The 14,245-nt window shown below is 36.6% G+C and overlaps 1 protein-coding gene across 1 annotated transcript in view; it reads left to right on the top strand.

Annotated features, from left to right (window-relative positions):
* The window catches only part of LOC105468234 (WD repeat domain 75), a 36,828-nt gene that overhangs the window by 4,174 nt on the left and 18,409 nt on the right, over positions 1-14,245 (top strand). Inside the window, exons 2-8 of the mRNA XM_011718335.3 lie at positions 3,058-3,187; positions 5,588-5,653; positions 6,520-6,610; positions 9,762-9,886; positions 11,738-11,808; positions 13,152-13,271; positions 13,737-13,825. Of these exons, the coding sequence (XP_011716637.2) occupies positions 3,058-3,187; positions 5,588-5,653; positions 6,520-6,610; positions 9,762-9,886; positions 11,738-11,808; positions 13,152-13,271; positions 13,737-13,825 (692 nt within the window). The remainder of the gene's footprint in view (positions 1-3,057; positions 3,188-5,587; positions 5,654-6,519; positions 6,611-9,761; positions 9,887-11,737; positions 11,809-13,151; positions 13,272-13,736; positions 13,826-14,245) is intronic.

A 14,245-nucleotide genomic window follows, 5' to 3' on the forward strand; every position in this document is an offset into this window, starting at 1 on the left:
ACATTAATGGAAAAAGTGAAGAACTCATAAATTATGTAGTTAATAGTCATGTACCAATGTTAATATCTTAGTTTTGACTAATGTACTGTGCTTATGTAAAGTGCTAACATTTGTGGAAGCTAGGTGAAGTGTATATAGGAACTCTGTAGTTCTTCTGTAAATCTAAAATGATTTCAAAATTAAAAGTTGAAAAATAAAAAGCTTACTCTTAGGAAATAAAAAAAAAGTTAGAAAACGTGTTCTATGTAGATACCAGAGAGTGCAAAATCATGGAGAGAAAGTTGACTTTGAAGGATTGCACTTAAGTAATTGAAACCATTGTTCTTTGCTGAGAAACCAGAAGAGAAGACATTCCTTTTTTCTGAGGGAGCTTATCAGAAGCAATTAGGGAAAGTTTTCTTGGCCAGCAGTAGCCCCCTACCCACCACTGTCTCAAGGAAGCCATATCTAAACAACTTCTTTCATATTGATAGGGTGTGTCTGGGGGATGGGGGAAATTGTTGGAGTTATGAACTATTTTAATAGAGCACAATGTTAAGTGAAAAAGTAGTTCAGGTTACACTGGGATCAGACTACCAAAGCCTTAAGAAATTGGATCATTTCCTAAAGGCAGAGGGAAAACATTAAAGGATTTTAACTTTATCTGAGGAAGTGATATGGTCAAATTTGCAAAATTAGTCTGGTGTGACTGTCAAAGCTGCATTGAAGGACTGTACCTGGAGACTGTAGGAAGCCCTGAAGAGTGGTCCACGCTGGAGATGTTAAGCCTCTGAAGTGAAGTACTCATGGGAATGGAGAAGAGGCTGCAGCCAAAGGGGAGGTTATGTAAATGCTTTGTTGCTCATACATTCTTGATCTTATACCATTTCATACAACCATGCCTCCTGGCTGACAGCATTTACAAGGTTCCATGGATTATAAGATGCATCCTAATTTCCAAGAGATGAACATGTGAAAATCAAATATCTTGAACTGATAAAATAGGATAGTAGTGGTCCCAGTTTGCAACAGATTTACTCTTAGTGTGTTGTAATACAGTGGCCCTCCCTTGTCCACAGAGGATATGTTCCAGGACCCTTAGTGGATGCCTAGAACCACAGGTACTACCAAACGCTATATATACTATATGTTTTCCTATACATATATACTTATGATAAATTTTAAGTTATAAATTAGGCACAGAGATTAACATCAATAACTAGTAAAATAGAACAATTATAACAGTATGTCAGCATCATTACTCTTACACTTTGGGGCCATTATTAAGTAAAATAAGGGTTACTTGAACATAAGTGCTACAGTACAGCAATAGTGGATAGGATAACCTAGACAGTTTCTACGTGACTAACTGGCAGGTGTGTCTACAGCAGAGAATGCTGGAAAAAGGAATGATTCATATCTCAGGTGAGACAAGGGGAATTCATCACTACTGAGAATGGCATAAAATTTTAAACTTAGGAATTGTTTCTGGAATTTTCTATTTAATATTTTCAGATTGATCTTGACTGTAGGTAATTAAAACCAGGGAAAGTGAAACCATAAATAAGTACTGCTATAGATATAATAGGCACGGAGCAAATATTTTTTACTTGGAAGATACAAGAAGATTTATATTTCAGAGCCTTGTTCTGTGATGATATCATGAAAGTCAAATAGTGCCCCAACTTAACCACTTTTAGTAATTTAGTAGCTGCTACTACATGGAAGAAATCCACAAATCCAGAAAGACAAAGCAAAGCCAGCATTTCAGCAACAAGAAAAAAAAATGGAATAAAGTCTTTGTATTTTTCTGTACAAAAGGCCCAGACCTCACCAACTGGAGCAGAACCTTTGACTTAGCATTTGTAAGCTGGTGTTGCCAGTGAACCATGGAGAGGTTGGGGACATGGAAAAACACTGCTGTTGGCAGTACTATTGAAGAATAATAGTTGATAGTGACTAGCACACTGTCTGCATTCATTGAATGAGCAGGCAACTTGGTTAAGTTGGCTGTTTTTGCAGGATAATTCCATTTATAGCCTCTGTCTACAAACAGGCAAGAGATATGACATTGGCGTCATTAATCTTTTCTGAGTTAATAATCTCTTCTGAGTTAATGAACTGATTGGTCATAGATGTCCCCATAGACAAAAGGCACACAAATTTGAGTATACAATTTTTTTTTTTTTTTAAGACGGAGTCTCGCTCTGTCCCCAGATTGGAGTGCAGTGGCCGGATCTCAGCTCACTGCAAGCTCCGCCTCCCGGGTTTACGCCATTCTCCTGCCTCAGCCTCCCGAGTAGCTGGGACTACAGGCACCCGCCACCTCGCCCGGCTAGTTTTTTGTATTTTTTAGTAGAGATGGGGTTTCACTGTATTAGCCAGGATGGTCTCGATGTCCTGACCTCGTGATCCGCCTGTCTCGGCCTCCCAAAGTGCTGGCATTACAGGCTTGAGCCACCGCGCCCGGCCACAATTCTTAAACTATACCAAAAGAAACCTCTGTTGCATTTTTATCATGGACAGTAAAAAGATCCTACTACCTGTCGAGTATGTGATATGGTTTGGCTGTGTCCCCACCCAAATCTTATTTTGAATTGTAGCTCCCATAATCTCCACGTGTTGTGGGAGGGACCCAGTTGGAGATAACTGAATCATGGAGGCAGTTTCCCCTATACTGTTCTTGTGGTAGTGAATCAGTCTCACGAGAGCTGATGGATTTATAAAGGGGAGCTCCCCTGCACAAGTTCTGTTTTTGCCTGCTACCATGTAAGACATGCTTTTTGCTTCCACCATGATTGTGAAGCCTCCCCAGCCACGTGGAACTGCGAATCCATTAAATCTCTTTCCTTTATAAATTTGAAGAAGGAGATGGTAAGGTTTTGAATGAAGTATGAAAAGCACCAGGTACAATGGCTCCCACCTGTAATCTCAGCATTTTGGGAGGCCCAGGCAGGTGCATCACTTGAGGCTGGGAGTTCAAGACCACTGAAACAATGATGAAAAATGTGTTTTTCACCAGTGTGAAAACAGACTAATACAGTATGTAAAACTTACTTTTCTTTCTTTTTTTTCCAGGTATATCTTCTGTGTCTCTGGAGACTTTGTTAAAGTTTACAGCACAGTTACAGAAGAGTGTGTACACATACTACATGGACACAGAAATCTGGTGACTGGAATCCAACTTAACCCCAACAACCATCTACAGGTGTCATACAGTTATAGCTGAATACTTTAAGATTGGCTTTGTTCTTTACAGAAAAATTCGAGTCGAATTTGGCTGGGAAACTTTCCAGGTTATAAGCAAAATATTTATTTTAAGTTGTAGGGTATTTTTCACTTACTAAACTACATTGCCTATAGCGTATTCTGTGAATCATTTGTTCCACAGAATGCTAATAAGTGTTACTTGAGAAGGATATTCTTGGCTGTATGAGTTTCTGAAATGAAGGGCTTGGCACAGGTAAATGTATTTATTGATTGTAGGTCTTCTTAGGTTCCCTTACATGCATTGTGAATGTCCAAAAGGGGTATGTAGTATTTGGTGTTTCTCAAACTTACTTGACTTGTGAACCGTTTGGTTTCTAGAACACATTTTTTAAAATGTGGGCCAAGAGGTATTGATTTGGTAGATCTGTTCCTTTAGAAGTGAGGCTCTGGCTTACTCTAGATATTGCCTAGTCTTAATACCGGTATCTAGATAAGAAAATTTATTTGGTGAGTGGGTCAATTAGTTAGTTTCAAGACAAATTTGGGAATTTAATTTAGTGCAGATTTTCCCACTTCCCCCACAAAGCAGCCCTTCTTTCTCAGTATTTAAGAATAATGAAATGGTCATTTTAATTCTGTTCTTAAGTTTCAGCAAATCTACTAAAATTTTATCTCAACAATATTTTGTTCTAGTTCTTATTTTTAATCCAATTCCATTTTCCTGGATTAGTCACAGCCAACTTGGAAATTACTGATCAAGGATGGATTTGCATTGCCATATACTCTTATTCCAAAGGAAATAAACTAGCACCGATCTTTTCTTTCCGAAATTAAATGAGCTACTCCTAAAAATCAAAGTTAGGTAACTTTCCTGCAGGACCCAAGTACATATTTTATCCTTGCCATCCTCTGAGGGTTTGACAAAAGTTTATCACTATGTGTGGTATTTGAATGTTTTCAATAGCAAAACTATTGTTTTGTTAAAATTGAAATTTGTGAAGTCCATATACTTAAGTTTTATAGCAAAAAAAAATGTAGACACATTGCATAAAATCTTTGTTTCAGGTGACTAAAAGTGAATAAAATTAGAGAAGGGCAGTTTTATCAGTAGATTTGGTTGAGGTGCAGGGGCAGCAGTTCTGGACTTAGGACTCACAGTATTTGTGTATTAACCATCGTTTTGATAGTAATTATATGTTTGACTTGTTACATTCTACTAGTCCATATTTATGATTCTGATATGCAGTAATTGTGATATAAATTTCCTAGTTACTATAATTTTTTGACTTGGATAGATAACATGGTTTTACTCCAACATTTTTACATTTCTCTTCTTTGAGTCCATGTCTCTATTTGCAGAAATCCTAAAATTGCCGCTTTCTTTAAAAATATTAAAATTCTTTGTCAACATTATAAGCAAAGTATTTTCCTATAACAACAACAACAAAAAAAAATCTAGTGGAAACTCAGTATTATTAAAACTAAGTACACTAGAACAAAAGTAAACCTATGTGTTAGTAAGGTCTTCCAGTACTACCAAAGTATGGTCCACAGACCAGTGTCCTAAACCATTAGTTACCATTCTGTATAAGAGTACAGAAAGTGAGTGTCAGAAAACACTTTGACATTGCCATAGCATCCAAGTGTATTATAATTTCTATTGTATTTTATGAAAGTATTGGTCCTTGATGGATTGGAAGAAATTTTTTTTAAGCAGAATATTCTTCAGTCACTTGAGAAGCACTCCCTTAATATTCATATAAGGTGAAAGGAGTTTGGCTGATAAAACTGAGTAAACTGAGTTTTGGCAGGAAGAGCAACAAGCTCTTGTGTGTGTGTGTTTTTGGGTTTTTTTTTGGTTTTTTTTTTTTTTGGAGAGTCTCAGTCTCCCAGGCTGGAGTATAACAATGTGATCTCAGCTCACTGCAACCTCAGCCTCCTGAGTAGCTAGGATTACAGGATGTGCCACCACGCCTGGCTAATTTTTGTATTTTCACTACAGATGGGGTTTCACCATGTTGGCCAGGCTGATCTCGAACTCTTGGCCTCAAGTGATGCACCTGCCTGAGCCTCCCAAAGTGCTGAGATTACAGATGGGAGCCACTGCACCTAGGTACTTTTCATATCTCATTCAAAACCTTAACATCTCCCTCTTCAAGATAGAATGTCGACTTTTTTCCTCTCTCTTTTAGTTAAAACTTGAAAAGGATGGATCTGCTTCTTGCAGAAAGCTGTGAAAAGATTGTTTTGCAGAAGCAATGTAAATAAATGACTCTACCTCTTTAAGATTAACCGTGAATTAATGAATAGAAAATGCCCCATCAGCGTTTAATTATTCATTTGATATATTGATGAATTTCTTTTTTTTAATCAATTTTGTATTGTTTTACCCTTTTAGCTATATTCTTCTTCCCTTGATGGCACAATTAAACTGTGGGACTATATAGATGGCATCTTAATAAAGGTATGTGGATTGATCTTTACTTTTCCTTATGTGAAAAAAAAAAAGGCAGTGTAATTTAATGGTAGATGTACTGTTTCTTTCTATAAGGCCAAATATTTAAATAGACTTCCTAAACAAGTTACAAAATAGCATCAAAAAAATTAATTTGACTATATAAAAATTTTCCACTTGTAAAAGATAAGTTAAAGCTGGGAGAAGATATTTACAAAAGATACTATTCCACATATACAAAAATATTCCCAAAAACCAATAAGGAAAAACTAAAAGCCTGGTAGAAGAAATTGGCATAAAGTAGGAATATGTAAATTCACAGAAAAGAAATACAATTAGCCAATAAATATGAAGAGCTGCTTAAACTCATTAATAAAGAAATCTAAGACAAATGACACAATATTTCCCCTCATAAATTTAGCCAAATTGTAGATTGAAAAAAATCTAGTGATAGGTAAAGTATAGAGAAACAGGCACTTTTGTACACAATGAGAGTTAAAACTGAAAATCAATAAACACGTTTTGCTACAGCAGTCTCACTTCTAAGAATCTCTTGTTGAAATAATGGCCTGTACACAAAGGCCTTATAGCATTGTTTATGGTAGGAAAAAAGTTAAATATGACCTTGAAATCAGTTAAAATTATGATACATTCAATACAATACCATAAAACCATTAAAAAGAATCAGATCTATATGTAGGAAACGTGAAAGGGTATTTAACAAATATGTATCAGTTGTCTTCTATAGGCCAGGTACTCTCCTTATGTTGGGAATACAGCAATGAGCAAAATAGGTAAAAATCCCTGCCTTAATGGATTTTATGTTCTACTGGAGGGAACAGACAGTAAACACTATGGTGCTCTTTATCTTTCAGACTTTCACAGTTGGATGTAAACTTCATGCCCTCTTTACTGTTGCCCAAGCTGAGGATTCTGTCTTTGCTATAGTAAATAAAGAAAAACCAGGTATGGTGTAATTAACTTACTATGTATGGCACTGAGTGGCTCTTTACATTTTACAGTTTCTCAAAATTTAACATTTTGGTTTTAATCTGAAGCTAACAGTTTTTAGAATGGGCATTTAAATTGCTTTTGTCATTATTGTGTTCATTTGGAGAGGCTTTGTATAAGTTCTGAAATATGCAGTGAGGGAAGGATTATTTTATATGTAGTTGCAATAGCAGACTGCAGACCTCAAATTTTAAATCTGCTTTACAAAGATGGATAGAATTTGTCTTTCTACTGAACTTAAATCTGTTATTCTTAAGCATCACTATCATTTTATCCATCATTGAACACTTCTTACTCTTTTGAGTCAGGGTGGAAATGGCATAGAAAATTGGTTGATATTGGCCAGACGAGGTGGCTCACACCTGTAATCCCAGCACTTTGGGAGGCCGAGGTGGGTAGATCACAAGGTCAGGAGATCTGGACCATCCTGGCTAACACGGTGAAACCCCATCTCTACTAAACAAAATACAAAAAGTTAGCCAGGCGTGGTGTTGGGCACCTGCAGTCCCAGCTATTCAGGAGGCTGAGGCAGGAGAATGGCGTGAACTCAGGAGGTGGATCTTGCAGTGAGTCGAGACAGCACCACTGCACTCCAGCCTAGGTGACAGAGCGAGACTCTGTCTCAAAAAAAAAAAAAAAATTGGTTGATATTAAGAACCAATAACGTGACTCAGTTATTATTAATTACATTTTCACTGTCTTTGGAACATTACCCCATTGAAACTGCTGTGCATCAGCATTTTAGGAATTCCTAGAATATTGTCAGTGATTACAAATAATTGTCCTTTATCATAGAATTCGATGAAACAGAACACTGACATGAGGTCACATCTAAAGAAATTTTCTGATCCCCAGATTCAAGAATGCTACTGTATCCTGTGGTGTCCTCTATAAAATACAGTTGTGTTCAGAATGAAGAATATGAAGCAGCTTTAAGATGATAGTGGGGCTGGGCATGATGGCTGACAACTGTAATCCCAGCACTTTTTTGGGAGGCCAGGGCAGGAGGATTGCTTGAGGTCAGGAGTTTGAGACCAGCCTAGGCAATATATACCATGACCCTGTCTCTGAAAAGAAAAAAAAAGAAAGAAAAGTAAGTTAGATATGGTGGCTAGAGTCCTGTGTACTCAGGAGGCTGAGGTGGGAGGATCACTAAACCACCTCCAAAGGACATTTCAAAAAATGTTCTGGAGATGGCAACGTTCTTAAAAATAATTCAGTCATCTTGCCAGATGACTACTTCAAACATAGCACTTTTTTTGATATTTAAGTTCGATTTTGTATATTGAATACATGGATTCCTGATAACAGTTCACATGTTTACGAAAAATTCAGATTCCTAATCTTCCTGATGAGCAGTTGATCACTAGGTTTGGGATGTACTTTAGGAATTTGCATTCTTAATATCATCCCAGGTGATTCTGCTCATCACTCATATTTCATAGCAACTTCCTATACTCACTCCATAATTCCTCAGTTGGAAAAGTAGTTGCCAATAGCTGTAGCAAAACTTTTTAGCCATGATGCGAAACACTGACTGCACATAACATGAAGAACTTAGTAAGTTTCTGTGTGCTGGGGCCTAGTTTACTGAAAAAGTTCTCAGTTGTGTCTAATATGCAAGACAGGGTGGAAAACTACTGATCTAAAGTAAAGATCCTGTGTTGTAATCTAAATTCTTCTCATAATGAGATCTATTATTAGTCTTCAGTACTTGGCATATAATGGGCAGCCAGCATATGAAAATCTGGATAGCTGCTACATAAAAATGTGAGTCAGTCTTGAAAAGATCCCCTGTGCTTATGGCTTACTTACTGTACCACGGGCCTCTCATACTCAAATACAAAAACATATACATATATGTGTACCCTTTTTGTGTTATCTGTGTTCCACAGCCCAAAAGCAAAGTCTCTGAAAATCATATTGCAGTTACTTATCTGGTTTAAAAACAAATTAGGCTCCTGTTTACATGTTATTTTTGATGGTATTATTTCTTGACTATGTGTCATATAGTCATTCACCACCTAATTGAGCACCCACCGTGTGCTGAATACTGTTATGGTTGCACAAAACAAAACACTTCTAAGTCCCAGCAGTAAACTGACTGGATCAGTTAATATGATACAGTAAGATGAAAGGTGGTCTAGAGAAAAATAAAGCAGGGGGCGAAAATGGGCAACATAGGAGGAATAAATATTAAATAAGAGAAGAAGAGCTGTGCAGCTGTATTGGAGAAGGGAGGCGGGCGGGAGTGAACCAGTGAAGAATAGATTATATTTAGCATCATAGGCTATTGGAAGGACTTTTGCTTTTACTGTGAGTAAAAAGAATACCCTTCAGGAGATACTTTTTAAAGGGATATAAAGAGAAGAATTTGTCCGTATTACAAGAAAGGAGATTTTACCCTATAAATATTATGGCAGGCCCATGATAGCATTTCTGAAAACTCTCAGATGGTTTGTTGCATTTGGTTACTCAGTTCACCAACATTCATATTCTTTTTCCATTTTAACACTCAGCTTAATACTTTGGAATGTACAATGCACCAGTAAGACACAAGTTGATTTCTATTTCTATATATTTGGGGCATTTATGTACGTGAGTTATGGAATTAGACTTCCATTTAAAACTTGTTCATTCAAACAAAGAGTCCAACTTTAAGATATATTTTGTAAGATTAGCCTAGAATTATTATCTTGGCATCAAATACATTCTAGAGTACTGATTAGCAGTTTCATAGGGCCAGGCACAGTGGCTCACGCTTATAATCGCAGCAATTTGGGAGGCAAGACAGGTGGATCACTTGAGGTCAGGAGTTCGAGACCAGCCTGGCCAACATGGTGAAACCCCATCTCTACTAAAAATACAAAAATTAGCCAAGCGTGGTGGCACAGGCCTGTAGTCCCAGCTACTCGGGAGACTGAGCCAAGAGAATTGCTTGAACCTGGGAGGCAGAGGTTGCAGTGAGCCAAGATCACGCCACTGCACTCCAGCCTGGGTGACAGAGCAAGACTTCGTCTCAAAAAAAAAAAAAAAAATCATATGAATAAATGCACATTTGCGCTCTCTAGAGAAGCTTTATATTAATATAGCTTCCTTTGGCTAGATATATTTCAGCTGGTTTCAGTGAAACTGCCAAAATCATCAAGCCAGGAAGTAGAAGCCAAGGAGCTGTCCTTTGTTTTGGATTACATAAACCAGTCACCCAAGTGCATTGCCTTTGGAAACGAGGTAAATTTTGTTTTGTTGGTTTTCTGTTTTGTACCTAAAATTTCTTTCCTGCAATCTCTCTTCTGAGCATTTTATGTTACAGTGATTTTATATTCCCTTGAATTACTATATTTTTATTAGTCACTAAGAAGCCTCTTCATTGCTTTAGCATGTATTTATGGTATACATTTTTTTAGGACTATCCTTATTTTTGTGTATTCTGTCCTATTGCCTCGGTAAACTCTCTTAGACTATGTGTCTTTAGAAATTATGGCCTCCCTGTTCATAATTAATATGCCCATTATAGAAAATTTGGAAACTACAGAAAAATATAATGAGGAAATAAAACCTATAATCTTACTAGTGATCATTGAAGAATCTCTTTCTAGGCTTTTTTCTTAACATTCTTAAAATAGCTTTTCCCAAAAAGAATTAAGATCAGAAGTCTTTTTATCTTTTTTTTCACTGAACTTTGCAGCATGTGTGTATACTGTTTTTCATAAATAATAACTGATGTTTATACTGTGATTTCTTCAGCCATTCGCTGTTAACAGTTACTTTACTATTTTAAAATCAAATGCTATGAAAAGCCTCCGGACATCACTATAGGAGCATGTTTCTTTAGTCTTAAGTTTTGTAGCATTATTCTGGCATTATTCTGAAAAGAGTTAATTTCTCAGAGTAAACTTTTTTAACATCATTAATGTCAGCATTCTTCAGCATTGTTAGTCATCAAATAAATACAAATTAAAAACATAGCAACGTACCACTTTAGGTCCACTAGAATAACTAATATTGACAGGATATAGAGCAAAGTTAGATCCATTTACCTAGCGATTCCATTCCTACATAGAAAGAAATGAAAACATAACCACAAAATGATGTGTACAAGAGTGATTATTCATAGTAGCTCCAAAATATAAATTAACCCAAATGTTCTTCAGCAAGAGAATAAACAAATGTGATATGTATGCAGTGGAATGCCGCTCAGCAGTAAAAAGGAGCTAATAACACACATGAAAATGTGGGTGAAATTCAGAAAGATGATGGATGATGTTGAGCCACAGAGGACAAGCACAAAAGAGTGTATATTTTACCATTCCATGAACGTGAAATTCTACAACAAGCAGAGAAATAAGCTGTGGCGATAGAAACAGATAGGTGGGGTGGGGACATTAAGCAATGACTGTAAAGGCGGGGGGTGCATTTCTGAGGAAGGAAATGTTCGAGATCCTGATTGTGGCAGTGGTTATGTAGATGTACATGTATGTCAAACATTGCATTTTAGTGTATGTAAATTATTCCTAATGGAAAAAAATTCTAATCATTGTACTTTAAGCTTGAGAGTCTAGTTTTAGGATTTAAGACCTAAGTTCATCTTTTAATTTTCTATCATTGTTTTAATAGTATGATTATTCTTTCTACAGCCAAAGTAGAAGATATCATATTAATATACCCTTATCAGCTGAACAAAGTTACAGTTAACTTTCGTGGGGGAATGTTTCTTTTTAAAGAGTGTTAGGCTGGCGTGGTGACTCATGCCTGTAATCCCAGCACTTTGGGAGGCTGAGGCGAGTGGATCACCTGAGGTCAGGAGTTCGAGATCAGCCTGGCCAACATGGTGAAACCCGGTCTGTACTAAAAATACAAAAATTAGCCAGGCGTGGCAGTAGGCACCTATAATCCCAGCTACTCAGGAGGCTGAGGCAGGAGAATCACTTGAACTCGGGAGGCGGAGGTTGCAGTGAGCCGAGATTGCGCCATTGCACTCTAGCCTGGCGGATAAGAGCGAGACTTTGTCTCAAAAAAAAAAAAAAAAAAAAAAAGCGTTGACTATTTTTATGAATGTTTATCTTCTTTTTGAAATACCAGGGAGTATATGTTGCTGCAGTACGGGAATTTTACTTGTCTGTTTATTTTTTCAAAAAGAAAACAACATCAAGGTAAGAATTATTTTTTATTAGCTTTATTTTATTTCCTCAAGGGTTCATTATAATTTCTTCCTTGTACCTATAATCCAGAGCTATTCCTACTTTTATATTACAAGAGAGTGTAAGACTGTGAAGTATAGAGGTATCGTTTTTAACCATACTGTCACGAAAACCTAGGAAGCTTTTTCTAGCCAAAAGCCCTATACACCTAAACTCTAGTCTGCATTCTTGGAGTCAGAGTTGGATGTAGTTTGACAGAGTTTCACCACATGATTCTCATTGCCATTTTATGAATGTAGGACTGAATATAGGCTTTGGGATATGTAAATTTTAATTGGATCGGATTTAGTCTATTTGATCCCCAATGCACCTCAATTTAAAACATATTTGAAATGGAGATATCTACCTAACAGAGTTGTAATGATGAATAAGGTGACATATTTAGAGCAGCTAGTGCTAAGTATTGAGTAGTTACTATTTGAAAGTAATAACTACCTCTTCCCTTTTACCTTGCCAAGATTGCTTTCTTTTTTTAAATTTTTTTATTTTTTTGAGATGGAGTCTTGCTCTGTCGCCCAGGCTGGTGCAGTGGCATGATCTTGGCTCACTGCAACCTCCGCCTCCTGGGTTCAAGTGATTATCCTGTCACAGCCTCCTGAGTAGCTAGTACTTCAGGCGTCTGCCACCAGGCCAGGCAAATTTTTGTATTTTTAGTAGAGACGGGTTTCACCATATTGGTCAGGCTGGTCTTGAATTCCTGACCTCAGGTGATCCACCCGCCTTAGCCTCCCAAAGTGCTGCGATTACAGGTGTGAGCCACCATGCCTGGCTGATTGCTTTCTTCTTAGTATAATAAGGATCCTGACTTCTTCAGAGCCTGAAGATTGACAAGTATTCAGCCAAAGAATAAGAAATAGGCTAGATATTATAACAAGTAGATTGATCCCTTTTTATTTGTCCTTTCAGATGCATTAGCCATTGTCTCAGATCTAATGTCTCAGGTTTGATTATGCCTCATGCTAAAATGTAGGTTCAGTGAGAAATTTGAACAAGCTTTGCCTAGGCGAAAAAAAATCACTAAAATCTTTACTTAAATGTCAGTGGCTTCCATAGATAAATTATTATGGTAGAATATTAGTTACATGAATTTATATTGTATATTAATGTACATTTACAAAACAGCATGCTTGATTCTTGATCAAAATTTTCTTTTTAAAAAAAATCCTGCAGTTATATTTATTGAATTCAGAGCTCTACAATTTCGGTTGCTATTGCTGGGAACTCTGCTTTACTTAACTACATCACCACTCACCAAGAGACTTTAATAATTAAGGGAATTTGTTTTTTTTTCCTAGGTTTACTTTATCATCATCAAGAAATAAGAAGCATGCTAAGAACAATTTTACATGTGTAGCATGTCACCCAACAGAAGACTGCATCGCATCTGGTCACATGGATGGCAAAATTCGTCTTTGGTCAGTTTACTTATGAAGAGCATGGCGATCATTTATGTACTATTTTATGTTAGCCCTGTAGAACAGGGCTATCTCTGAGTCCAAGGAAACAGCCTCCCTTTCCTTTTTTGTGTGCTTTTCATTTCAGACTTACTGTTTCAGGATTTCTAGCCTTGGGCTTATAAAGCAAGTGAAAAATTTATTGTTGCCTATAATCATTTATGGAAGAAAACTTTTTTTGTTTGCCTTTATCCTAAAAGGAAAGACTGACAATAGTGAATATCTAGGAGGGTACCACAGATGGCTTATTATTTATGGAAGTCAGTCACTCTGGTTAGAAATAGAACGTGTGCACACTAAGACCAGAAGGCTTCATATTATGATTTATTATGTTTGGTTATATATTATGTTTATTATATTTGGCATGCCATTATTTTCCTAACTTAAACCTATGGTCAAAATAAGAGTTTTGTTTTTCTCCAATAGGAGGAATTTTTATGATGATAAGAAATATACATACACATGTTTACATTGGCACCATGATATGGTTATGGATTTGGCATTTTCAGTGACAGGTAAGTGCAGGTTTAATTATTAAAATGAAGTATATGAATCAAGTGTTTTAATTCACTGTATGTTTAGTTTGGAAGATTTAAAAGTGCATAGGCCAAATGAATTCCAAACACTTGTGTATTACCCCTGTATTTGAGGCTTTGCTCAGCACAATGTACTGAGGGTTTTGAAGCCCTTCAAAGCTCTAAAGTGTACATTTGTGATAAAAATCTCTGTTGTTGACATAAATAACCTATTTAAATTATATGACGTTTTGAAGGTATGTCTGTCTACATAACTGTGTGTCCTCCATAACTGTAGCTTATCAGGTGCAAGTAACTATTCTAACACTTTACATCCATTATCTGATTTAATCATTGACCCTAGGAAATGAGCGGCATTGTACTCATTTTACAGATAAAGGAAGTAGGATTTGGATTTGA

This window comes from Macaca nemestrina, chromosome 11 (assembly GCF_043159975.1).
Source record: "Macaca nemestrina isolate mMacNem1 chromosome 11, mMacNem.hap1, whole genome shotgun sequence".
NCBI classification, from domain to species: Eukaryota; Metazoa; Chordata; class Mammalia; order Primates; family Cercopithecidae; genus Macaca; species Macaca nemestrina.